Source organism: Anas acuta, chromosome 2 (assembly GCF_963932015.1).
Source record: "Anas acuta chromosome 2, bAnaAcu1.1, whole genome shotgun sequence".
Taxonomy (NCBI): Eukaryota; Metazoa; Chordata; class Aves; order Anseriformes; family Anatidae; genus Anas; species Anas acuta.
This window is the reverse complement of record NC_088980.1, coordinates 53,490,679-53,517,608: the sequence shown is the minus strand read 5'-3', so window position 1 is coordinate 53,517,608 and position 26,930 is coordinate 53,490,679. Positions and strand designations below refer to the sequence as shown.

Here is a 26,930-nt window from a genome sequence, read left to right as displayed (position 1 = left end):
ATGACATGCTTGTTCTTTACATGCCCTACGTGTTGTTCATTTGGAGTGCAGACTAAAAACATGATCTTTCAAAGAAGTTTGTGTACTTTTTAAAGCCAGGTGGTAGACAGAAAACACAATTGTGAAAAGGTTGATGTAGGGAGGAAGCATGGCGTTTTCTTGTTTTACTGTTTGGTGGGTTGTTTTTTAAACAGTTTTGACTGGAAAGATCAGGACTAGAGTGTTGTTAAAACCTTCGTGTACTGCAGGTACCCCATGGGTTACAAACCTGATGTTCACTTATTTCTGCAGGTTTTGGTACTGCTACTGTGTCCACAAATGCTTCCTCCATTCCCCCCCTTGATCTAGGTCTCCTCCCGCTGCCTGGCAGGAGCAGGGAACCTCCGTCTTCTGCATAACAGGAGACGCCTGTGCTGTGGCAGGCTCGTGAGCCTGCCTCAGAGAGGGTAGAGTGCACCTCCACCAGTCAATTTCCATCTCTGATTCCCTGATGCTCCTGAGCCTGTTCACCTCCTCCCGGAGCACCGCTACCTGGCTGAGCAGTTCTTCAACCTGGGCACACCTCCCACAGGCATACCCACCACTGCTGTCGGAGGCCGACAGAAGGCTGGGGCACACTCTGCAGCCCAGGACCTGGACGGCTGCGTGTTTCCCCGAGCCCTCCGTCTGAGTAGCCACACTGGTGACCGTGGCTGGAGATGCCGCACGAGATGCGGAGGCCACGGTTTTCTGCCTGGTTGATACCATGGTCAGGTTCTCCGCAAGCAGGTTACAAGCACCGAAGGGAGAGGCAGCTGCAACAGAGCGACGATGGGCCCCCCGCTCGCCCTGCCCGCGCGAACTGCGAAATGCTGCCTTACCATCATTTACATTTGGTGTTCAGTCGTCATCATCCTCTGAGTCTTCTCATACGTTAGATAGCACGGGAAGTTTCAAATTTGGAGAACAAGGGGGCTTCAAGTTTGGCATTGCCTCTGAATCTGCATCCTCCAACAATGTGGTTGGGGGATTTAAGTTTCCTAGTACACCAGGGGACTTCAAATGTGGAGTTTCATCCTCGCTATCTAAATCAGAAGAGAGTAAAAAAGAAGGAAAAAGAAACAGTTTTACCTTTGGCCTTCCATCTACAAGTAGTCAGGCTCCTTCAACATTTCGGTTTGGGGCCGCGAGCCTGGGGCAGCAGGAAAAGAAAGAGGAACCAGTATTGGGAGGTTTTGCTTTTGGTACAAGTTCTGCTACTGCCATGGCTGCCAACGAGAATAAAACTGGAGTCAGTGGCTTCACTTTTGGAACTGCTGGAGACCAGGAGGTTGTATCAGCTTCTTTTGCATTTAAGAAGCCAGATGAGAAGAAGGACGAAGCTCCTTCAACAAAAGGAGGCTTCTCCTTTGGCAGTGCAGAGTCTGCAGCTGCCTCACAGTTTATTTTGGGAAGGACAGAAGAGAAGCAGGATTCTGTCACTTCTGCTGCTCCATTAGCGTTTGGAAAGAAAGCTGACGCTGAAGAGTCAAAGGCACAGCCTATCTTTTCAGTTGGGAAGTCCGAGCATACAAAAGAAGAGAGCACAGCAAAACCCATATTCAACTTCAGTTTCGTTAAACCATCCGAGAAGGAACCTGAGCAAGCAAAGCCAGCTTTTTCATTTGGGGTCCAAACCAGTACTTCAGGTAAACAGAATATCTTTTGTCTTCGCTTGTCTGCTTAAGTCCATCAGAGAAGAACTCTGAAACTATACTAGGAAAAAAAAAAAAAAGTCACTGCTGTAGTGACTTTAGAAACTTTGGCAACCCTCCTGCCTAATTTTGCAAGAGGAACGCTTTCTCATTTGTCTTGAGAGTGTACTCTTAATTGAAGAGGTGTGAGGGTAGTTAGAAAGGATGATGCTTCTCTAGAGCTCTGATGACCAAAGTATAGGAAAGGAAAAGAAAAATCTGATCTGTGCCTCTTTGTTCTGCACAGGTTTTGAGTTAACTTTCAGTGTTCTTGCTGTACAGTTGTTAAAAGAAGGGGAAGGAGCTGGGGGTACGTACAGGGTTATGGCATTCGTCTTTCCAGGTAGCCATTACTGTGATGAGTCATTAATGGTACCTCAAATTTAACAACTTAACTTCTTTGTTTCCAGTTCTTTTCCCTGTTCCACTTGAAGGGAGTGAGCGAGTGGCTGTGTGGTGCTTAGTTGCCTACAATGGTTAAACCACAACTTTATTGAAGTTATTAAATTAGAGGTAATGTGGTCGTATAAGCCTCGCATAGAATGAGCCTAGGGTGCAATAATTGGCATATTATTGCAATAAAATAAACATCAATCTGTTCCAGAGCAATTGAAATATTTTTGTATGGTTTGAAGTAGGTAGCTGATGTAATACGTTGAGGTGTTTGCTGAAGTTCTTGGAGTGTCACTGGGCTGAGTTTACCGTTCTTCAGCTTCCTGGTTTGCTTTTCCATGCATTTAGACATAAGTAGCATCTCCAGCTTTTCCTCTGGGTTTCTGGAATTTGGTTGTGAAGATATTGTCCTATACCCACTAGGAAACTTGACTTTGTTTTATTACTACTTCTCTCTGCAAAATAACTGAAACATCAAGCTTTTCAACGTCACTGCAGGACTTGTGTTGGGTAGTGAATTCAGGTAGTTGTTGCTCTTAAATGTAAACCTTGAATTCTTTTGAAAATACAGATACAGCCAACAAGAAGTGTTAGCAATGAAAATTCAAATACAGGACCGCAAACTGTGAAGTCTACAGAGGCAGAAGTGCTATCTACATTTGCTGTAAGTAAACTAATAAAGAAGCTAGACTTGTTTTCTTAGGCATTTAGTAGGCTGTTGCAGAACACTAAAGCTGAATCTGCCTTGATGGAGAGAACTATGTAGGCTTCTGGCTTATAATTTGTCATTCAGCATGCATGCTACAAATGTGAAGACCAGCTTTCAGATTTGGTTTTGTGTATGCATTTGATTGACGTTCCTGTGGCTCTGAAAAACCTCTCTTGTTCATAGCAGATTGGGTTTACATTTAGTGTTCCCGTTGTAAAATCATCAGAGCTTTCTGGATCCGGTGATACGCCCGTGACGTCCTTTCTTACCCTAGGTAACTGAAATCTTAGCACTTCACATCTGAAGTGCTGATTTTTCTTTTCTTCTTTATTAAATCTTAAACCTGTCCTGTCTGTGCATGCTAGCAATTCCGGGCAGTGTTGGACTTCCGCAGTATTTTTCCAGTGACAGATCTGTTTTTATTGCTTGTAATTATAAACCATTATAAAGTAAGTAGAATTGGTGAAGGTTCTTAGGTGAGAAGCATGAAAGTTGGAAATTCTTGTTTCTAACGCAAGTGAGTATAATGTGCTCTAGGTAGGTCGCATTGTGACGGCTGTTTGTTTTCTTTTGTTTCAAAAGAAACTAGCTCATCCGCATCCACCAACAATGAGCAAGAGGAGAAGCAAGGTTTTGTTGCTGTTCCCTTCAGAGTTCCCTTTAAATATGGATGAGGATTAAAGGAAGGAAGTGTCTTAGAAGTTCTAAGAAACCCTGGTGAGATAATGAACTCCTTTTAAAAAATACGCTAGCATTTTTGATTTCAAACAAACAAACAAACAACAAACTTATGGTTAAGAGAGTATTTTCTATAAATATGAACATAGGAGAGCATTACATTAAGCGCTGCGTTTGTTAGGGTGCATCTGCCCCTTCTATTCTAAGTGAAGTTGTCTTTGTTGCTGGAAGTAAAACTGCAAGTTGAAATCCAGATGGGTTGCATCTCCTTTATGTGTTAGGATGTAACTGTAACTGAGGTACTAAGAGAACTAGCTAGATGGTCAATGTTTCATTTTAAGTAAATACAATTTGTGGAATTGAAAAGGAAATGTTTGTAAAACTCGACGCTCCTGTCCCACCTTCAGCCCAGGTGAAGAAAGAATAGTAAAGAGTTTTGGTTCTAAAGATATTGCAAAAGCTGCAAATCTGTGACATTCACTTTATCAGTTTAAAAGAAGCAGAATCTAAATCCACATTGTTCAAAAACTTCACTTCTGATTTAAAAACAAAACAGCAAAAAAAAAAAAAGCAAACAAACAAAAAAAAACCACAAAACAACTACGTTCAATGTACATTTACGAGCAACTTGAGCTGCTGTTCAAGATGCGTTTCCTTTAGTGTTTCTGTATTAGTAGCTTGTCTTTTCTGTTAAAATTGCCACCTTTGAATCAGGTGTTGTCCTGTGTGCGATGCATTTTGAACAAATGTTGTAGAAAATTAGACAGTTGTTCAATTGTCTCGAGTTTTTATTATTTAATTAATATTCAGCATTTGGCTATTACTGTCATTTTGGACAGTGCTCTCTTGGAGAAGAGCATTTCTGTTCTAAAGCAGGAGGCAACATTTGCAGAATTATGCTAGGTAAACAGAAACAGAAGTGTTATTTTTTTACTGTTTAACAGAACACACAAGCTAACCTCATGAACACATTGGAATTGTTTATATGAAGTCCTCTTTTGTCAGCATCCTGAATCAGAGTTCATCACTTAGGTGACTACAAGTCACAGCACAAAACCCCATCTATACAGAAGCAAACATCCTCACCTTTGCCAATACCAGAAGTAACTGTTTTCATGGATTAACTCCAGAGCCTTGACATTGTTACCTGTATATAGCAAGTATTTTTAGCGTTGGCATAAGCAAGCTGCTGCTAAGTCTCTGTGCTTTGCTAAAGATTGATTTATTAAGACCAGAGACATTTATCCAGCACAGCTGCTTTAAAGATGCAGTCTTAACCCTTCTGTCTTTTGTTTGGTTAATTACTAGATCTTATTTCCAGAAAGAAGTGAATGGAGTCAGATTATCCATTTCAAAGAAGCATCTGACACTGCCTGACAGTTTGCCATGCCTACCTCCACCTGCTCAGTTGATTTTTTGGTTTGTTTACAGGCCATGAAACATTCAACAGCTGCCAAGTATACCACTCAGGTGAAGTCAGTCTTGCTTAACAACATAATCACAATTGTCCAGTAGGAAGCCTTACCAGTGGGAGAATTACAAAATACAGCGGTTCTGAAGAAGAAAGGGCCAGCTAATTAGTTTTCACTACTTTCCCTTTCAAGATTTTCTCCGGGGCAGCTTCAGACTAAGGACAAGAACCAAGACAAGTGCTATCTGTACTAAAACTGATGTACACTGCATAAAATACGTTCAGATAACCCAGCTGCATATTCAAAAAAAATCCACTGTTTACACTAAGAGAGCATGGTACTCAGCCATTCAGAAACTTGTTACTGATGTGTCTTTTAATACCTACGCTTGTTTCAATACTGTAAAGCTACACAAGTTCTAATAAAGAGGTAATCCATTGTCTTGTTACTGTAGTAAACAAACAGAAGATACATCATCTTACATCTTCTGGTTCCAACTGCACTCTTCCTACATACAGTTCTGTAGGGAAGGAAAATCTGAAAATACTGTTGACATCCATCTGGATAGCCAAAGCGAGAAAACATGTTTGTGGCTTATTCTTGTTTTCAAAATAAAAATATTAATTTAATAAAGAAATCTGGCAAAGAAATTTTGGACAGTGCTCTCTTGGAGAAGAGCATTTCTATTCTAAAGCAGGAGGCAACATTTGCAGAATTATGCTAGGTAAACAGAAACAGAAGCGTCATTTTTTTACTGTTTAACAGAACACACAAGCTAACCTCATGAACATATTGGAATTGTTTATATGAAGTCCTCTTTTGTCAGTATCCTGAATCAGAGTTCATCAAATTTGGTATCAGTTCTTTAACTATTCAGAGACCTAAATTGCCCTAAATAAATGATGGAACTGAGCCAGTAGAGTAAGAAACCCTCTCAGGAAGTGCTAAACTTTAAACTCCCCGTTGCCCTAAGCTCATGAAAAGCAAAGAATAGTATTCTACACTTGTTCTAGTAATAAACTCCTTTGGCTTTCTCCATGCATTCCCAGATTTTGGGAATTAGTTGTCTAAGAACAAGAACTCCCCAGCGTATAAATCCACTTGTTGTCCCTTCTACTTCATAGAGGCCCAAATCTGAAAGTATTTACGAATGCATTCAGCTTTGCTACTGTTGAGAAACAAGGCTGGTTACAATGGCAGCTAAGCCCAAGTGACACTGTCTGGCTAGACATAAGAGGTGGATTCCCCCAGCCATCCTGAAACAGGTTGATGAATCCAGGGAGTCAAAACATAGCACTTCTGCATTTTTGGTTTTGTAGACTGCATCCTGTGTACAGCCATTACAGCAAGGGCCACAGACTTTACAAAGGCAGAGCTACAAGAATCTGATTATTTAGAATAACTGTATCAATGCACAACTCATTGGTTACCTTTTAGAAATTCCTATGCTCAGCCGGATTCGTTTTCCCCCCAGACCTGGTGCATTCTGGCAGTCTTGCAGTGCCCTCATCTGATCACCTTGCTCACCAAATCTGACATAGGCATGCCTTCTACGATTTTCAAAAGGGAGAAAACAAATTCTAGTATGCATAACAGTTACAAAACTAATGAATTCAATTTCTGTCTTCTACAAAAAAACAAGATAGCAGCTACTAGAGCTTCCATTACTTAAGCAACCTCTCCGGCATGTGCACATGCACAGAAAAGGCTTTCACCAAATTAAAAAACCTGGGCCAGAAGCAAAAAGCTTGTTCCTTGGTAGCATTAAGATACAACTCGCTAAGAGCCAGCAAAACAATACATTTTAAGTGCTATCTGCGTAAGTAATCAGATTCCATATTTCTGCATATACAGCAGTTAATCAGTTAGCATTAACCCACTCCTACCACTGCATAACACTAGCATTCTTTTTTATCTGCTTTCTCAGAAGGTTCTTGAATTAGTCTATTACAGGCAGCATTGTCTGAACAGCAAACTCGCTCATTCCTGCTTGACTCACTGCATGGCCAGTAGTTTCTGCTAGACTTTATTTACTACTAACATTAGGTTCCATCCCCCAACCCCCTAAGATTTGCCAGGGCTTATGTTTTTCCCCAAACAAAGTAGGAATTATTTTGTCTTCAGTATTGCAGATGACTAAGTAGACACACAGCAGCGCTGATTTCAGTGCACAGCTCTTCCTTCTCCCACAGCTTCTAGTTGTTTTTTTTCCCCCCATGTAGATATGCATATGGGTAAGTTGAAGCTTATCACAGTAACTGCTTGAACTAACCGGAAAGCTCTTAAAAACACTCAAGGATCTGTGCTATTAAGAAAAGCAGTGCTAAAGACTAATCTCACTCTTCCTGCCCCAGAAAAAAAGCACTGGAACAGCTCCGACGCAAGCTCTTACATATCGCTTATAAAAGCGAACACACTGATAACGTTACACATTTGCACTGGAATTACCTGGAATATCCCAGCAGGTCTGTTGCTATTTTGCAGTCAATACATGAGGGATACCTCTTTAGGAAATAGTCATAGAGCTGGAAATCATCCACTTCTGGGGTAAGCTCCCCAACAAATATTGAATAATCTGGTCTTTAAAAAGAGAGAGAGAGAACAATTTTAAGGTTCAAGACTAAGATAGCTGATTCCCATTATATTCACAGTTAGTTATCATCAGACAAAAAAAAAAAAAAAAGAGACAAATCTGTAAGGAGTACTAAGTACAGAACTCTACTGAGTTGCATAGAAAATTGCAATGCCACCACTCTAATCTAAAGTTTTCCATTACTCTGGGTCTATTCTACTGTTTCAGCAACCAGGACCCATTTTCTGACAACTTGCAACAGTTTGTTTCAAGAAGAAGCATAGTTTATTGTCTGAACAAGAAAGCAGCATAAAAATACCAAGAAAAATGATCAACTTAAACCACAGCCACGATTCAAAGGAGCTATGACTAGTAGCAGTAGAAATACTGCTTCCCAGTGATCATGGGAGACAGCAACTGCGAATAAACCATTATTTATAGACACGTATTGCCAATGCAACATTTAGCTACCACACCAGCCATTTTGGAATTTGAAAAGTGAGTGATGGCATTCACTATCAATTCAAACAGGTAAGGCAGAGTTTCTCATTTCAAAAGGTTTTTACCTGGCTGAACTACTACTACTAACAAACTCTATTCTTCCTGGGTTTATTTTGTTCTTTTTCTTTCGTTTTTTCTGTGGTGTTCTCCACCAGCTGTAGGCCTGGAGGCATTCTCGTTTTTTCCCAAGCAAGTCCTGTTGGGATAAAAAACCACCTCTATAGTATTTAGCCTCATTTACATTCCTCCCTCCCACTCCCCATCACCACAGGTGATTTCCCCATATTCACCTTGCCCTTGAAAGAAGCCTGGGGTCCCATTTCTCCCTCCGCCTCCCATGAGGGAAAGCAGCCTCTGGGGAAAACGCCTGGCAAAAATAACAGAGCCAAAGGATTGTATGAACAGCCATATTCCCCTGACTTGTCAAGCTGGCTAAAGGATTGACAGCTTCCTCTTGGAATTCGGAAAAAAGCAGTTAGCCCTTCGATGCTGGTCAATCCTATGCGCTAATTAGCTTAGGACTGGATTGTGCTCCATTTGAGCTCTCGAACTCTCAAAAAAAAAAGTCTTCAGTAGCACAGTGAGTGATGAACAGGCAGGAAATCATCACTCCTGCTCAGAAGAAATCTCATCTGTCCCTGTCTCCCCTTTCCTAGGAATTCTTCTTCCTTATGTGAGATGCCTCTCCTCACTACCTAGCTGCCAGTCACTCTCTCAGGCCAGGAACGACGACAGGAGGCCCATTAATGGAACGCAAGGAGAAAGCAGACCAGGAACAGGCACTAACTTGGCTGAGGGGAAAACTCAAAACCCAGATGCAAGGCCAGGAACTAAGAGGCATAAAAAAAAGTGCCTCCAAAAAAAAAAAAAACCAAAAAAAAACAAAAAACACCCCAAAAGCCACAGTTAAAAAGGAAGTGTGATAACTACAGAAAAGAGGAGAGAAACAGCCATAACAACACAGGTTGCCTCCCTCATTTAGTATTCTGAAGAACAAGGATTTCCAAAAATATGATTGGCGTTTTTCAGTAGCTTTTACTTACGCAGGCTTTAGTGTTCTTCCTCTAGAACACCTCTACATAACTTACATAGAGAGTGTTACTCACAAGATCCTTCAGAAGAACTCATGCTCAAATAATCCAAACTGCAAAGCTTAACGTTTTGCCCCCAACCTGCTTCGGTTGTTATGATCAAGCATCCAGAGGACAACCACCAATTACCAAATTACCAGAGGAAATCACAGGACTAGAACACCCAACTCAGAGTGAGCCAGCCATTTCAGCTTTACATTTACTAGGAATTCTGAGTATGGTTCTGGGATCCATTTAGACACTACAAACCTGAATTTCTCACCACAGGATCTTACCTGGTTTGCCATGGTTGAAAGAATCTGTCTTCTGTCTTTCTCAAGGAATGCAGCTGCAAACGCTCAGTTTATTGCAGTCCGTCAGCTAGAAAAAATGTGAGGGAGGGGCAAGAATAATCTTAACTTTGAGGTCAGTTTCTTAGATGCTCACCCTGTCCAACGCTTTTAATATTATTAATTCACAACTCGGGAGTTTCATTTCTGATGTGTCTCAATTGTTTTAGCCATGACAAGAAGGATACATAGCCAAGGGGACTACGATTAGAAGTCTTCTTCATTTTCTTAAACTGTAGTAGTCCACAACGTTTTCGCATTGTCCAAGACACTAAGAAATTGTGAGCTTTTAAGTGACCTACACCTTATCCTTATTTCTAAAAGAACATGCAATATTATAATTTAATAGTTCCATGTTCTGAAGTAATTAAAAGCGAGGCAACAAAGATATAAGCTTTCATGTTTTCTACAACTCCTCAAGTCCCCCCACACACATTTAGAGACAAATTAGAAGCTGTATCTGCTTGTGGTTACCAGTTACACAGCTGAAAACAAGCAGTTGTACTTCCTACCTGCTAAAGGAGCAGAGATGTTAAGAGACAAAGCAGGGTACAGCACAGATAAGTATGACCCTTCTCTGCACCTTTCCTTAGGTGCATCTTCTTGTCTTCCACCTCTTCTGGCTGACAGGCACCAAATGCTGGGCCAGCAGCAGAGCCAAACACAAACGAAGAGGACAACCCTCAGGGAACAGAAGAGAAATTTCAGTATATGCAGGGCTTTTTTGTTTGTTTGTTTGTTTGTTTGTGTTGCAGAATGACTACGCATCACATTTTCCAAGTCTGGTAAACGAATACTTCAAATATTTGAGATAGATCTTAATGTTTACAGGCAAGTATGTAAAACAACAAACTACCTCAGCCCTATCCCGGCTGGCTGCTTTTCATGTTACTTACAAGAAAAGGTGCATGTTAACAACTCGGACAACATTCATTGCAAACACATTGGCTGTCTAGGCTGAAATTACTGTCTTAGGCATTCATGTTCTAGAAACAAACTCCCACAAACGGTACACGTTAATTTATATTTACTAAGAGCTGCTTATATCACTTATATATACATAGAACATTAAAATACATAAATCAGCATATATATATAAATATATATATATAAAGGTTCAAAATACAGCTCCTGATCTATTAGGACCTGTATTTTCATTCTTGCCAGCAGCTGCACCCCTTCCCTGTCCAAGTGTTTACCAGTATCAGTTCTGGAGGCCAAATCACGCCTTCAGGAATCTAACTATACTCAAAAACTCAGTTTAGTAGAGTAATTCTGTCCCTTCCCATAACGGATAACAAGCTCATTCAATTAGCTGTTTCAGTTCTTCAAGGCCAGCAGAAATAATGAAACAACAATACGTGATTGAACAATGACTCTGAACATACAGCACATCTGCTGAGCAAAAAGGGACATTTTCAACAGCGCTATTAATTGGAATGTAATGTAAGCAGCCATCGTGCAACAGAAAACACCATCTACTGCACCGTAACTTGGAATGGCTGGCTGCTTTTCTTTCCAAGAAGAAAAACATAAATGGTAGCAGTTAACACAGACTTGAAGGCTTCTGCATTGGAACAACAACAACAACAAATCTTTTGCGAAGATTTTTGAAAGATGGCTTAATCTGCAGGTTCAGTTGATCTGCTTATGGCTGTAATTTAGTATGGCTCTTTCTCTGCATGTGGTATACAAAAATTAGTGTAAATTTAATTTCCATGAATGACAAGATTAAGCCCTCAGATCAAAATAAAATTGAACCTGTAAGGAAGATACTACATCTGTCTCCAAGGACTGCTAAGCTAGCAGGAATACCCATTCCATTATTTAGCCGTTTCAGCCGTGTTACACGGCTAAATTCATGCCGGACTTCAGTGGGAGTAATGCATTTCGAACACCAAGAAAAACTTTAGATTCTCATTTCTGCCTTCAGTGACATGGCAGACACCTGAAACACTTGCTACTGTGCTCATTAGAAGCCACTCCTTAGGAAGCAGCAATTGTGTGTACAGATACTATGCTTATATGTACTTGTAAAGGACTGACCTGGCAAATCTTGATGTTATTTACAACACTTGAGAGATTTAGGTACGGGAGGGAAAAATTAGGGAAGCTGTAATTAATTGACTTCTCATCTTCTAATCTTAAATACTGGACCGATACTGAGAAGAGGGAAACCATACTTCTCATGGGGAAAAGTGCCCAAATAAATTAAAAGCCAGTAAGGGGCTGTCCGTTGCACAAAACAATACCAGTTCATTTCTATCCTGTATTTCCCAGACCATCTGTGAAAATCTGAGCCCCAGGCGTCAACGTTTTTCTTTGGTCTGCTATCTAATGGCAAAAATGAGAAAAACGTCTTTTTAAATGTACCTGTTGAACTTGATGTGGTTGTGGCTCCAAAGGTAAATCCAGGGTTTGCATTGCTACTGCTGGCTCCTGAACCGAAGACAAACGGAGCAACGGCTACACCAGTGCTGGAAGATGTGGTTGCTGGTTTGTTTTCTTGGGAGAAGCCAAAGGACTGAGATGTCGTAGATTCTGCAGAGTTGCCAAATGTGGAGCTGCTCACAGTGTTGCTGGCTTGTCCAAACACAAAAGGTGCAGGGACCGGTGCAGGGTTGGAGGAAGAGGTGACGCTGCCAAACACGCTGCTGCTGTTGGCTGAAGTGGTGGGTATGGCTGCGCTGGAGGAAGCAGAGCTCAAAAAGCTGAAGGATGGTTTTGCTGCTCCTTGATCTGAGAGGAAGAACACGACATGAGCCACTGCAAGACGCCAAAGGAACTACAGCAGACTCCGTTTCAATCCCTGTACAAAGAGCAATCCTGAACGACACCTCGGTTACGCTCCAGGTACTGGTGATTCCGTCCGATCCAGATTTCACATGCTGATTGCTGCCATCCACAAATCAAGGAGTGGAAGACTTGTGATGAGCAAGGACGCCCCCCTGCAGTCTCGAGGCTTTATGTATTGGTCACAAACACCAAGAGTTGGCTGTAATTATCTGAACCAGTATTAAGCAGTACCTCTGACCTCTTCAAACAAAAATATCTTTCAGGTACTCTTATAAGAACAACATCAATTGCCTGCACCAGTTTTATGGCCTTGCTAAAGGGAGCACTGAAAAGCACAGTGGTACAGCTTCTTTTGTAGCCTGTTCAGAAATGACAGCCCTGTGCCTACAGCTTCAGATCAGGCCAAGCTTACCAGCCCAACTCTTACAGCTAAGTTCACTGCACCTGAATGCCTTCAAGACGTGCTTTTAGGAGCCATGGAGAAGAACCTGCTGTTAAGACCACCGTTATAAAGTACTGAGTGTTGTTTTACACTTCAAATAGAACTATCTGCTAAAGTCATTCATCAGCTTTCCCTAAGCTGCTGCTCTCTCATTACTGAATGTGTTCCTGCTCTCAGTTTCCCACTAACTTTTTCCCCCAGCCTTTATGGCCCCTTTTCATCTACGACACTTTTAAGGGACTACATCATGGTGAAAAATGCTGGTTAACACTTCCTTTTACACAAGGTGCCTCATGAAATTTTCCTGACTAAACCAAACCCCAGAACTTTAACTAGAAGGGGAAGCAAACAAACACACACACCTCCCCTGCCACCAAATCTCCCCAAAACAGATCTGTTCAGGAACAGATCAACTAGAAGAATACTGCGATTAAAATCAGTATAGCCCTCAACACTGCTTTTGTTCAGGATTACTAGCCAACGTCCTTTCCCTGACCACTTCTGGAATTAATACTGAATTCCATACTCTAAAGCATGGCTGATAAGTCATACAAATGACAGTTAGCAATCAGAATTTTTCCACGCAGTGATCATCAATAAGAACTCCAATCCTCTACTGCAGCCTTTTAACAAAGTAAAGGAAAGCAGAACTGTGTAGTGACTGTTAAGTGATTTTTGGACTTTCATAGTAGTAGAGAAACAGCGCTACACTCTGTAGCACAGGCACAAGTACATGGGAGTAAGATCCTCGCTCTCATCTCTTTTTTCTCTGAAAAACGCTCGGGTGAGGCCTCTATTTCACCATACTAATGATTTTACCACCAGCTGTACTGCTAGCATTGAGACAGTCCAACTTCTGTGCTTGTACAAGATTAAGTTCCTTAAGTTCCTTAAGGTGTCACAATTTTTTGCCTAAACCTAGTGTCAAAACTCTTTGAGATCAAAAAAGGAATTGCTGCTAATTGTGTACATATCAGTAACTAGGGCAGAAAACACACAATGCATGAATTAAACTTTTTCTAAAGCTCTAGTACACGAACATATCAAATCTCACCAATTTTTTTCTAGTATAGTTTCAGAGTTCTTCTTTGATGGACATAAGCAGACAAGCGAAGACGAAAGATAGGATGAAACTCCAAATTTGAAGTCCCCTGGTGTACTAGGAAACTTAAATCCCCCAACCACATTGTTGGAGGATGCAGATTCAGAGGCAATGCCAAACTTGAAGCCCCCTTGTTCTCCAAATCTGAAACTTCCCGTGCTATCTAACGTATGAGAAGACTCAGAGGATGAGGACGCAAGAACACCAAATGTAAATGATGGTAAGGCAGCATTTGTGGACACAGTAGCAGAACCAAAACCTGCAGAAATAAGTGAACATCAGGTTTGTAACCCATGGGGTACCTGCAGTACATGAAGGTTTTAACAACACTCTAGTCCTGATCTTTCCAGTCAAAACTGTTTAAAAAACAACCCACCAAACAGTAAAACAAGAAAACCCCATGCTTCCTCCCTACATCAACCTTTTCACAATTGTGTTTTCTGTCTACCACCTGGCTTTAAAAAGTACACAAACTTCTTTGAAAGATCATGTTTTTAGTCTGCACTCCAAATGAACAACACGCAGGGCATGTAAAGAACAAGCATGTCATTAATGAAAGCTTTTCTCTAGAAAGGATAAATTTATTCTTGGGGAAAAGTGTGGAAACAGCTGTTATCTTATCGAGGCAATATTCCTATAGGAAAAATGAACAAGTACACCACACCTCAAAGGAAAAAATAATTGTGCTTGAAAAGTAAGAAAATAAAAAAAAATCAGAGCAAAACAAAAAATAAAACACAGAACATGCATCCTCGTTTTAATCAGTAAGCGTTACCTTTGAGATCTGCTTTGGCGCCTGGCTTTGCACTTTCACAGGCTACACACTTTGTGGCCTCTGCTTTGTCTCGAACCGAGCAGGTCTCACAATCCCAGCTTCTTTCAGGCTTCTTAAATTTGTCTCAATCCAGAAATTCTCCAGAAGGAGCAGAAAATGTTGATGCACTGCTACTGGTCACAGGTGTTAGACCCTCTACAAGAAAAACAAGACAGTTAACCATCCTGTTTGAACATCAACTATAAAATCACAGAATCACAGAATCACAGAATTTCTAGGTTGGAAGAGACCTCAAGATCATCAAGTCCAACCTCTAACCTAACACTAACAGTCCCCACTAAACCATATCCCTAAGCTCTACATCTAAACGTCTTTTGAAGACTTCCAGGGATGGTGACTCCACCACCTCCCTGGGCAGCCTGTTCCAATGCCTAACAACCCTTTCAGTAAAGAAGCTCTTCCTAACATCTAACCTAAAACTCCCCTGGCGCAACTTTAGCCCGTTCCCCCTCGTCCAGCTTAAAAAAAAAAACTAAATAATATATATATAGATGTATACACACACACACACACACACATATATAGCATTGGTGGGCCAGAGATTTACTGAATATTCCAACTCAGCTGTCCAAAGGGACTCTTGCCAGCAGATCATTGTGGTGCTCCTGCTCCAGAACATGGCACCCAACAGAGACCAGCACCACAAAAAACACTACCACCACTACCTACTCTACAAACAAAAGGTAGGGCACTGCAATGGACTGTGTCAACAAAATCAAAAGCAGTATGAGTTTTCTGGATCTCCTTCCTAAATGGAGAAGTAGAAAGGAGTTCTAACAAAGATAATTCAGAACAGTTTGAAAAAACATAAAACCCAGCACCTGTTTGCACCTGTACCAGAACCTTAAAGCCAGTTGCTTCCACCTCTAAAAAGGCGGTGGTTGTGAAGTTGAACTTTTGGATGCCAAGACAAAAACGTTGAGTTCTTTCTGCAAGCCAATGAATGCCCACGGTCACATAAGAATTGCTTGGCAGATGAGCAGAGTCAGCAAAATTCCCTGCTACTGTTCTTGGAAAAGAGCAACCCCCTAAAAAGGTAGGGTGCAAAATGTCCTAACTCAAGCGTTATTACCCCAAACACCATTTGCCCAGAAGGGAAAGCCATCAATATTATCTGGAGGATAACTCATCCTAACCCTAACCAACTAACTCATTAATTAACATCCTAAACCAAGAAAGCAGTATAACACAAAGCAGTCTCCTCAAGAAGAAATTCAGTTAATTCTTCTGGATTTAGTTTTTTTATTTTAGAGATGAGTTAGCATTTGGCCTCAAATGATTCTAAACAACACAGGGTCTTCATGTGAACTCAGAGCAAACAATTAACTTCATCATGAAAGGAGCACTAAAAATAAATAAATACTAAAAAATCTTCTTCCAGGTTTTTGCTTAAAAAATAAAGAAAAAAAACTGTGACTCACTTCGCCTACTTTACCTTCTAAAGAATACTTCAGAAAGAATCATTCCATGAGGACAGAGCTTTCAAACTCCCAGCAATTAACTAGCTAAAACTAATAGCTTTTCCCCTAGGGAACATTAAGAGGGACAAGTTGTTTTGTTATAAATAAACTGACATACAAACTATGAAATAGCTGTCACAGCAAAATTTGTAACACTAAAGATTTAGTTAAACTACAAAACGATCCCTATTTCCTAGAGAAGGAAAAAATTAGGCCTCCAAAAGCACAGAGCCTTTCCGTGGATACAGCATTATAGCATGCCTTGTTTCCCATCTTCTCATCCTACTCAGAGGATAAACTTGGCATAAAAAGTGGTGGTGTATCAGTGATGTATCAGTCATTTTATTATTGGTCATCTTCATTCTTTTCATAAAAGCAACAATTTTCTCAAAGTTACACTGGTCTTCAAACACAATCTGGACTTCGCTGTTCCCTCAAAATACAAAATTTTCCTTGCATTTCCCATTCCTTTTACTGACAACTGTCACCACCTTTCCAAAAAGGCAAGCATGCAGACTGTACTGAAAAGGAGATTTCTTTCTTCCTTCAAGTAAGTTTTAAATGAATAAATGTCATACCTTCCACATTGTTCTGCTTGCTGTTTCACAGGCGAAGTCTTCTCTCTCATCCACTGCAAGTTAAATTTATTTCAAGATTTACATGAATAGATACAGAATACACAAAGTACCCAAAACCACTTATGTGTTGTTGTTTTTTAAATTTATTTATTTTTAATTTTATAGCACTGAATACGCCTCACCTACTTAACCTTGTTCCCTAATGCAGCATTGTGGGTACAGTTCAGTTAAACTTTGGGGCTAAAGTGAGCATGACTGCTTCACTCAGCACTGAGGACAAACTGATAGAACACTAAATCAAATTTGTCAAATTCTCTACCAAAGAAAGTAATTATTTTAAACAACATGACAAGAATTGTGTACATGTGGGGCCGAGTTTACCAACCCCGTAAAAGGGACATACTTTTCTGTTTTCTATCATTTATCAACAAACAAGCAAAAAAAATAAAATAAAAAAATCTCTACCTCCCCTAAAAACTAAGCAGTTGCTGCTACATGTGGTCTAGAACTTCACCAAATGGAGATTGTGCTGGCTAAACAATACAGAGATGGAAAGATTTAAAAGCAGTAAGTAACCAGTATGACTGCTCACTTTGATTTCCTGCCTAAAAAGCCCATACATTTAACACGTTGTCATTTGTACGCTCAGACTGATACTGGAAACATTGGGGTTTTTGCAGAAGGAGATGCCAATTTAATTTTATGGAAAATTTATCAGACTCCACCTACACCAAAGCAATCAAAAAGGATAACTCAGTGCATTATCAGCTCTCACTTGGAGCACATAGCTCACCTGAAATAGTTTACACAGAACATGAGCATGTTTCAGCAGTGACAGCTCTGTGTTCATGAGAATAGAAAAGGAAAACATTTCTCTCTTTTAATACTCTTTCACTGAGCACAGGATGACTCAATAGCACATCATGACATCGTGAAAACAACGACAAGACACTGAGCATTCCAAAAACAGAATTAAATCCATAAAAGCTCAATCTATTTCACAATGGTTCCCACTGCCTTAAAGCTCGCCTCAAACATACTATCAGTACTTTTTGCAAAGACAGTATAATAATTGGTTTGAGAAACATTCCAAGATTGTAAAAAAAACAAAACAAAACAAAAAAACAGGCATATAAGGACTCAAAAATGTACTTACTTGGTACTTTGTGTCTACTCTGTTGCAAATTTTGCTGGAATCAGGAGTTGAAGTCTTTGATGGTTTAGAATACCGGACCCGACGCATTGAATGAAGGTTTAACCTTGGTTTCACAAGTCTCTTTACAGGTGGATGCGGGGACTCATTCTGGGAGTCCAGCTTTGAAAGGGAAACAGCAATCATTTTATCCTGACGTCTACCCAAAATAATTCCAATATTTACTGATGAAAACAAATTACAGAACTATAAAGCTCCCATCGGTCTTGGCACTCTGTGAATACAATTTGAGAATTCCAAAAAGCATTCAACCTATAGAGGGAAATCACCAGAAAACCAGTAACAAAATCCATAAAGCTATATTTAAGTAGCCAAAGTCTGACTGAATTCCATTTTAAAATGTGGCAGTTAGCTTTGTAGACAAAATAATTCAGGCTACCATAATTAAAATAACTCGGGTTCCTATATGTTCCTACCTTTTCCTCTGCCCACACTGATTTTTTTTTTAATAGCTTAATTCATTAATTTAACATTCAAAGCGTTAAGCAACTAATTATACAGGCTTCTGGGCTTCACATTCCCTACATTTTCCCCCTTCAAAGTCACACAAACAATAGAACACATTCAAAATAAAGTTGTCAATCTTACAATAATCTCATTCATTAAACTATGATCCAATGCTTTAGATGTGCATTTAGATGCACATCAAGTAGTGGGTTTGACTTCATTTTTCAACACATTTTCACAGACCAGAGTTACTTTTTAACACAGACCACCGCATGTTCTGCAGAACTGACTTAACTGAACTGTCAAACAGAAAACAAATCCTGAAGCCTAAAAGATTTACCAATGGCTCCACCTGCAGTCTTAAGGATCAGAAGATACAGTCTTAGCAAGTATGCTATTGTTCAAATCAATACCAACAGAAAATTGTTTACATTGCAGCTTTAGTTTCACAGTATCTCCCAACTCTTAGTAACAGAATTCACACCACCTATGAAGTGTACAAAAATATATCTTTCTAAAAATTATTACATTCATTTTGAAACCTTGAATAAAATATGTTTTATGGAAGCTCACAAATCTCCTTCGAGTGAACGATGGTTCACTGCTGGTTTAAAGGTAAAAAAGAAAAATATTAATTCCCCCAGTTAGGCATTTAATACACCAAGAGCTATTCTGCCTGGTACAGTTCCTTGAAATAAGAAAAATACCACATCACTGCGACCCGCTGCAGAAGTTTAGCCTGAGTGCACAAGTGTTCTGTCAACCCCACGTTCACTTCAGCAGGAAAACACACAACCATCTCCTTCGCAAATAATTGCTTCTCATCAAGGGCTACCCTTCTCCTGCCAAGCATTATGAATTCCAGTATTATGAAGAGACAATCTATCTCCTCCTACCCAGTGACAGCTGCGTGCAACATTCATTTAGTGGCTGACAACTTCAGGCTTTCTGTTGCAAATCTGGCAGATCTTTCTTAATGCCTTATCACAGGTGTATTTCTATAATAGAACTGAGAGTTCACACCAGATTTGTTTTTAGTTATTTGGATAATATTTATGATAGACTTCACTTCTCAATGCCTTTGTCATTTGGCATATGGTGAAAAGATGGCACAGGAAAGCTGACATGTTTGCAAACTCTCAAGTGATTGTAAACTTAATTATACATCCAATCAAGGAATTAGCACAGAAACTTCTTCAGACATTGTCCCTTTTCTCATTAGAACAGAAGATGAAGAGTGTGCACATCCTGTTCTTTCCTTCAGTCACCTCATCTTAAAGCGGTCCTTTCAGGGTTTTGCAATTTAATAAACCCAATGACACCCCTAATTAAAGTCACCAAAAAAAGATGACTGGTTTTCATTTTTTAAACAAAATGAAAGGAAATCATGCTTTACCACAGCACTATCACCAATTCTGTGCTACCTCCAAATAGGAATTCCGGAGCATAAGATTTATAGTGTCAGAAATTAACTATTTTCCTTGGTTTTACCTTGAATGGTGATAAAAAGCAGAAAAATAGTTTGCTGTGCCTAAATAAACACCCAAGTCCGTACAAAGTCTATATGACCAGTCAAGCAGTATTTTTCTGTTTGTGATCATTTCTTCAAGAGAAAAAATTTCCTCAACAGGAATTTAATATGCAGCTTCACCCCAAACTGGGGGACAAGATAAAACTACTTTGTGTGGTCTAGAGTCGTTGCTCTCAACTTACAAAGATAACAAATCTTAACGTGAGTAATCTTTACAGCCCTTCATCTCTTGTAGATAGATGCCAATATTAACTTGATTAGATGCGTATGTTGTCATTGAGGTTTGAGAAAATTTTTCTAATAGTGATAAAGCATTAGAAAAGTTATCTACCTCATCTTAAGACATTATTGGTTCTTACCTTTCTTCGTTTGGGCTGAAGGTCAGGAATATTCAGTTCATCTATGTCTGGAGGCTAAGGGAAAAAATAAAGCCTAAATGTTAGAGGGCTTTTCTTTTTTCCTGAGAGAGGGTTCCCTGCAACAAAAATATGGGGGTTCATGGTCAACTTACAGAACTCAGCGGCAAAAGAGGTGGCATTTTTTTAGCATCCTGTTGAAAAAATAGTGCAATAAATTAAACTTGACACAACATAAGGAAGAACAGTTTTATCTTTCTCCTTTGATGGCACATTTACTAAGTTTTAGAAACACGTGAAGCAAAAATGGATTAAAAGAAGTGCTATTTACCATCAAAGGGCTTGACAGCTTCTCCAGTGCCTCCAAGATGCACCGTGCTGCGGTACTTAAGGTAGCGTGGGACTGCACTTTTTCTTGCCTAACTCTCCTTTTCATTTGTACCTGGAAAATTAGCATTTTAAGTGTTACAATGGTCAATTCCGAGTTAAGGAGGCATGTATATTATGTTCCAAGGCTACACTGATGATATAACCAATATATTCTGATGACAGAGAAAAATGCAGTCACTGGGAGTTCAAGCCGTAAAGAAGAGTACATGCTGAGTACAACGAAGTTTACCTTGGGCCTCAGTGCATCTTGCACGTGCTTGTTGCGCGAGTAATAAAAGAAATCCAGACTTGTAAAAGGTCAAGACGGATGATGCTAGGACTGCTAAGGCCTCCAAAGCAGTAATCAGGGAAACAGAACTCAAGAAAAGGCTTGTGGTACAGAAAGTGCTTTCGCTAACAACACAGACCTCAGAGTTTCACGATGGTGTAGGTGTACCATCTTAAAATCAGTGTATACAATCATAACCAGGAACTAGTTTTACTTCTCTCTTGCTTCCTCCCTTCCCCCAAGATTAAAGTTGGCTGCAAATCTTTGTTTTAAAAGATAAAGATCCGATTTCAACTGTAACAGATCTAAATATTACACTGAAAAAGCGAACTGTATATTTGCACCACCCAACTTCAAATATCATGCAAAAACTTCCCTTGGTGTGACTTTTTTCTTCCCATGTTAAACCCCTCTGTGTTTATCACACGATATGAAGACAGGAAGCAGACCATGCAGCATATAAAAACACAAGTGAGACTCACAGAACGGTTACGGTTGGAAGTGACCTCTGGAGATCACCTGCTCTACCCCCTGCTCAAGCGGGGCCACCCCAAGCAGGTTGCCCAGGACCATGTCAAGTCAGCTCTTGAAGATCTCCAAAGAGGGAGACTCCACAGCCTCTCTGGGCAACCTGTGCCAGGGCTCCATCACCTGCACAGGAGAAAAGCATTTCCTGATGTTCAGACAGAACCTCATTTTGTTTGTGCCTGTTGCCTCCTGACCTGGCACTGGGCACCACTGAAAACAGAATGGCTCTCTATGCTCTTTGCACCATCCCTTCAGGTATTTACATACATCAATAAGATCCCCCCCCCGAACCTCCTCTCCTCCATGCTGACCAGTCCCAGCAGTCTCGGCCTCTCCTCAGAGGAGAGGTGCTCCCAGACCCTTGATCGTCTTGGTGGCCCTTCGCTGGACTCTCTAGTACATCGCTGTAATCCACAGCAAGCAGCAATAAGCAAGCTTCTCTCTCCTTTAAAAGCCTAGTATTTTGGTTCCTCTTGTTACCATAATCCACTAATATTGTTAGAAAACAAAAATAGCTGACCAAAGAGGGTTCCCAGCTTTGAACCACAAGTTTTCAAGGTTTCCCCTAAGTGAGCTACTGCCCTTGTTCCACTGCAGAGCTGGACTGTCAGAACAGATCCAGCAAACCCATGTTTTCATTTCCTTAAAATTCCTTTTGATTTATTGATAAAAGTCAAATTGATTTAAATGCATTCCTACCAAACCTGATTTGACTTTCCTTTTCGATTCAGCTCTAGCTAATCAGAGTTGTCAGCAGTTTTTATTTGCTATTTCCAAGAACTCTTGGGGGCAAATACCTCTCTTCAAGAACTATATGAATCATTCAAAATAGAAAGCATGTTACTGCTTATCTTGGGACTGCATTTAGGCCTGCATGCCTCTACGTAACAGAAGAGCAAAGGATCAGCAAAGTTAATTTTAGATATTTTTAAAGAGCGCAGTTTTATACAACAGATCCATAGCATGAGTGCAGGCATGCTTGCAAAAAAAGATCCACAGATAAACATTGGCCAGGTTTGACTACTGTAGCTTTTGCTACTATAAACACAACTTTTCAAAGTTATGCTGCCATTGTTTTTATTTACATTAAAATAACACCATGCAATGTAGTCAGAGGCAGACAATGGCACTCAAATGGAACTTCTTGAAAGAAGTAACAACAGAGGAAACCCCAACTACCAACAACTAGCCTAAACTGTCATTCTTGCTCTTTCTGACAAGTATTACCTGTGGTAAAAACTGCTAAAAAAAGAACTTAACCCGAAATCAATCTCTTCTATTTTTGTAGACCAAGAGGGCAGAAGAGCAACTGGTACCACATATTCAGCTCCCTGCTCAGAGCTCCTTTGGCAGTGCTGCTTTTTTATTTCCATCACTATTTCCCATTACCCTACTTTTCTCATACCCGATAAGGTTCTATCATCGACGGCTTTGGTATTACAGCTGCACCACCATAGGCCGTCTTTCCAGGGTAAAATGGAGAATACCCAGGCTGGTTTTTCTTACAGTCAGATGTGCTTCCGCGTGCCTACAGAAACACAGTACGTTAAGTGGACAGAAAAACAGGTACACATTCAAAGTGATTAAAAGAAAGACTGTGCAGTACTTACAGCACAAATTCCTCCAAAAGCAGATAAACTGAATGCAGGTTTCTTAGAGCTAGCTGCAGAATGCTGCGAGAGGGAATGAGTTCTATCAGCTTCTGTGGTCCAGAGCAGTGATGAAGAAGTATTTTTTAAAACTCCAACATCTGCCAAAGTGACAGATATGTTAAATGTAAACGTCTCTAGTACATACAGAACTTTAACAGTAAAGACCACATTAATTCAAGTTCTTCAACACGGAAAAATAAACGTGGCTTCAGCTTCTTTAAACAGCTTTGTGTACAGACTGAAAATCAAGTAACAGCTACAAACTTGAAAACTGTTCACTGAGCTGCAAGTAGTTTTCAGCAATCTTAACAAGTTAATACTGTGCTTCCAGGGCAGAAGATTTTTTTCCTTTTGTGCTAAAAGCAAAGAGAACTGCATAAACATCAGTGCATTTGTACAGACAAAGCTTTTTTCTATGTTGGTGAAAGGCTGGAGGCCAGCACAGATCATAATTGCACAGGTTTTACACCTGGAAGATTCCTAGAAGGCTGCTCTAAGAGTTAACGATCTTCTTCCCACATATGTTTTACGACGACACACCAGAAAGTTGTAGTGCACTCAGGTTACACTGCTAAAGCCCAGCAACTCTACTCTCAACCATACACAAGTTCTCTGAAAAACCTGCTGAGGACACTTCAGTCCCTGTCTATCTGGGGGACTAGAAAAAGCTGCAAACCTGCTGTTTGCCCTTTCAACGAGAAGACCTAGGTACCAATCTACATCGACACAATGCTTATTTCTTATTTTAAAATGGTGTGCCTTCCTTAAGGAATTTGGCAAAAGACATGAAAGTATTGACAGCTGAAGCCTTCTACCAAGAAAGGTCAAAAAAACAGCCCGCAACGTGTTATGTCAGAGTACTTTCCTTATCTTCTCCTGCTAAAACACAGGAAAACATCTTGTGATTCTATTTGTCACCTACACTTATTCACATTTAACCAGATGTCTTGTCTGTTAGATATTCTGAGTCACTCTTCCTTCTAGACAATCAGCCTAGTTGTCAAGCTACAGCAAGTCAGCCTGATTTCCTACCATCCCAGTTCAAAATTTACATATAACCTAGCTGAAAGTGTGTATTTCAGCATCGACTCTTTGTAACAGCAGGGTATCACAAACCTATTCCAAAGCAGGCTTCTATTCAAAAGGTGATAGGATTATACACTTCTAAAACACTAAAACAAATTTAATTCTTGCATCCAAAGCTGACATTCTCCTATTTTGTTTACTAAGGTGATGTGCAATATTAAAGAACGCAAAGTACTTCACATTAAAAAAAAGTCAACTAAACAGAGAACAGAAAAATCACCTTTGTCAGATGCTCTAGAGGAGAAGCCACCCGTTCTTGACATGTTGTCATTGTCTTGTTGAGAGGTAGAATCTTTGATTTCTTTTATGAAAGAGAGTCCAGGACTGCCAATGCCAAATATTGAAGATGTGGAGGGCTGAGAAGGTGGGACAGAAGAATCCGACATGGTATAATTCAAATGGCTCCGATGAAGAGCGGGCCTTGTTAAGGCAACTGGGTAGCTCAGTGCTGAGCTACTTGTGGATGGTTCTAGACAAGAACAGGGAGATAATTAGCTTTGCTATAGACAAGCTCACAGAAGCCAAAACCTGTTTCCTATCAACAGCCATGCTATTGCCAAGTTCTAAGCGCAGAAATAGAGAAGCCAAATTTAACTTCTTCCTCACCCAGATACGGTTTCATCTAACTGTCTGGCTACAACAACAACACTGCTTGCAGTACTGAGTATTAATGTTGCATTCAGAAGAAGTTAACTGTGAGGTTTCACAACACCAGATTCCGACCCCGTGTTCAAATGCTCTAACACTGACTTGGCCTTTCACCAAGTCAAACACAAATACTCCTCCTCGCACGTACAGCTTGCAAGAAGCTTTACAAAATTTGAGATTACATGCTAAGGCACAGGTAACACTGCAGCTTATATAATGTTGGAACAAAGGTCATTAATCTAAATACACAGCAAGAAAATGAACACTTGCAGTACTTTTTTTCCCAAGTTCTACCAGATCAGCTCATCTTAGAGGCAAAACACTACCTCCTACCCGTTAACTACTGGGATTTTGACCCAAGGGAAAAGTACGTCAACCCAAGTAACCAGATGAGCATTTTTTCCTCCTGAAGCAAAGGGGATTCTGCTAACAACAGAAGCAACTGACTTTCCAGTTTACCTATGGTTATCTATGCACACTCAGACAAAACTTCTTTACTTATTAAAAGCTGAGGTCCCCAAAACAGCTAATTTAAGAGAAACTCCAGTAAGAGTATGTGCGGATTTATACAATAAGACTACAGTAGCAGTGAGAGGCATCGGATATAAGACAAATTCATCTTTTATGCAGTAAAGGGGTTACAAACCTCGTTGCCAACGCTCCCAATACCTTTTCAAAGACACCCCTTCCCCCTGCGTAGACCTTAAGGTTATTGAATATTTTAAGGATAATAATGTCATAAACCACATCCATGCACAAGTTCCCTAGTTCTCCATTAAGTTAACAAGGAACTTGACTAAATTGATCAAAGCCCAAAACAAAACCAAACAAAAAAAGTCAGGACTCGAGATGGAATTTTCCTGTGCCACTCTAGCATCTATTATTTTGTTTTGAAGACTGCAAAGCAAATTCATTTTTGAATTGCCTTACGCAATTAGATTTTCATTCCGTTTCTTGTAAAATATGGAAAACGCAACCTAGCACACTTGCAAATGAGTTCTTTCCAGCATTTAGCACCTGGCTAATAGAGTACGTAAAGTTAACTGATGCCTTCCAAGAGCATAAGAGGTATGCTTCGTAATTGTGCGGACAGTTTAAAGCTAAGACAGTTTCACAAACAGTTGTTTCGACTTTCTTGTTTGTTTTTTTGATTCTGTCAAAACCCTCCTTCCAATTGCCTTTTGATATTCGGATTCAAAACTAGAAATCTGTGAATAAATACAGGTGGCCAGAATTCCGAATGATTTTTCACGTACCTTGTCTATTAAGTGTCGCTCGTTCAGGCATGTATCTCCCATCATTTAGGGTACCTCCATCTGCGTAATTATGATGCTGGTTTACTGGAGTCGCCGCCTGGTTTGCAGATTTATTTGCAGCTGCACACTCATTCTCACGCTTATTGAAATACTTCTGCAGCCACGCCGGTACAATACTTTTCACCATTTCTGTCACTCTGCTAATTATTCCCTGCTTGAAAGAAAAAACACTCGTTTAATTACAGAAACACAGTCAACGGCATATGCTGGGATACAACTTTCCACGGACCCTGAAGACAGATATTATATAGCACATACTCAGAAGACGACGACAAGGTTGATCCTTAGCATAGGACCGCTATACTTCTGGTACACCTCAAATTCAGCTGACATGGATTTACGACTACTTACCGGTTTCTGCACTTCCAAGTGACCTTGGCAAAGTTCAAAATTTTGAAACTTCTGCCAAAATTCACCTGCAGGTTGTCAATTCGCAAGGGCATCAGGAAACTCTGTGCCTAAATACCTCCTGACCTACAGACTTGTTCCAGGACTCTTCCTCTTCGCGCTCTCACGTGAAAACCAACTAAACCTGCCTACAGCCACACGACGGGCTGCTCGCCTCCCTGGTGCGAGCAAACACGAAAGCTAACTCAGCAACCCCTATTCTTGCTGTTCTTCTCCAAAAATCCTAAGCCTCAGCTTCCCTACAAAAACCATTAAACGCACGTAATGCCATAGCTGACACACAGTCCGACACGCGGTACCAGCGGAGGCAGCCCCTTCCTCCTCCCCTGCCCCTCATTTCCACGTTCCCCTTTTCTTGGGGCCAATATTCCTCTCCGATGAATGGAAGCCTATCAGGAACTCACATGGGCTCAAGTTTGCAAAAACAGACATTAGAATAGGCCTGCAGGATTCTGTTGCTGTGCAAATCCTCCCCGT

At 40.4% G+C, this 26,930-nt stretch overlaps 3 protein-coding genes across 14 annotated transcripts in view; 1 reads left to right on the top strand and 2 right to left on the bottom strand.

Moving 5' to 3' along the window:
• The window catches only part of LOC137851190 (uncharacterized), a 158,475-nt gene that overhangs the window by 74,728 nt on the left and 56,817 nt on the right, over positions 1-26,930 (bottom strand). Inside the window, exons 7-15 of the mRNA XM_068672101.1 lie at positions 25,986-26,199; positions 24,302-24,550; positions 22,954-23,093; positions 22,749-22,871; positions 20,489-20,599; positions 20,313-20,351; positions 20,161-20,214; positions 17,767-17,925; positions 16,611-16,663 (exon numbers count right to left, since the gene is read on the bottom strand). Of these exons, the coding sequence (XP_068528202.1) occupies positions 16,611-16,663; positions 17,767-17,925; positions 20,161-20,214; positions 20,313-20,351; positions 20,489-20,599; positions 22,749-22,871; positions 22,954-23,093; positions 24,302-24,550; positions 25,986-26,199 (1,142 nt within the window). The remainder of the gene's footprint in view (positions 1-16,610; positions 16,664-17,766; positions 17,926-20,160; positions 20,215-20,312; positions 20,352-20,488; positions 20,600-22,748; positions 22,872-22,953; positions 23,094-24,301; positions 24,551-25,985; positions 26,200-26,930) is intronic.
• On the top strand, positions 391-9,214 carry LOC137851612 (nuclear pore complex protein Nup153-like). 9 transcript variants are annotated; one of them, XR_011093294.1, is made up of 4 exons: positions 1,867-2,225; positions 3,001-3,088; positions 3,397-3,531; positions 4,924-5,065. XR_011093294.1 is itself a non-coding variant. In XM_068672903.1 (3 exons), exons 1-2 carry the CDS (start codon positions 746-748, stop codon positions 3,486-3,488), a joined length of 1,014 nt encoding a protein of 337 aa, XP_068529004.1. In that variant the 5' UTR covers positions 391-745; the 3' UTR covers positions 3,489-3,531; positions 7,705-9,214. The 9 variants fall into 9 exon arrangements, 3 of the variants coding, with proteins under 3 accessions (XP_068529004.1, XP_068529005.1, XP_068529003.1); XR_011093296.1 differs by having other exon boundaries at positions 2,002-2,022; XR_011093293.1 differs by lacking the exon at positions 1,867-2,225 and adding an exon at positions 2,755-2,769.
• LOC137851617 (tRNA selenocysteine 1-associated protein 1-like) lies at positions 4,260-14,618 on the bottom strand. 4 transcript variants are annotated; one of them, XM_068672914.1, is made up of 8 exons: positions 14,513-14,618; positions 11,771-12,136; positions 9,910-10,079; positions 9,344-9,428; positions 8,268-8,344; positions 8,043-8,173; positions 7,353-7,484; positions 4,260-6,454 (listed from the first exon to the last, which is right to left on the bottom strand). In XM_068672914.1, the coding sequence occupies exons 5-8, from the start codon at positions 8,295-8,297 to the stop codon at positions 6,331-6,333; spliced, it is 417 nt and encodes a 138-aa protein (XP_068529015.1). In that variant the 5' UTR covers positions 8,298-8,344; positions 9,344-9,428; positions 9,910-10,079; positions 11,771-12,136; positions 14,513-14,618; the 3' UTR covers positions 4,260-6,330. The 4 variants fall into 4 exon arrangements, with proteins under 4 accessions (XP_068529015.1, XP_068529016.1, XP_068529014.1 ...); XM_068672915.1 differs by lacking the exon at positions 14,513-14,618 and adding an exon at positions 13,690-14,493; XM_068672913.1 differs by lacking the exon at positions 14,513-14,618 and having other exon boundaries at positions 11,771-14,493.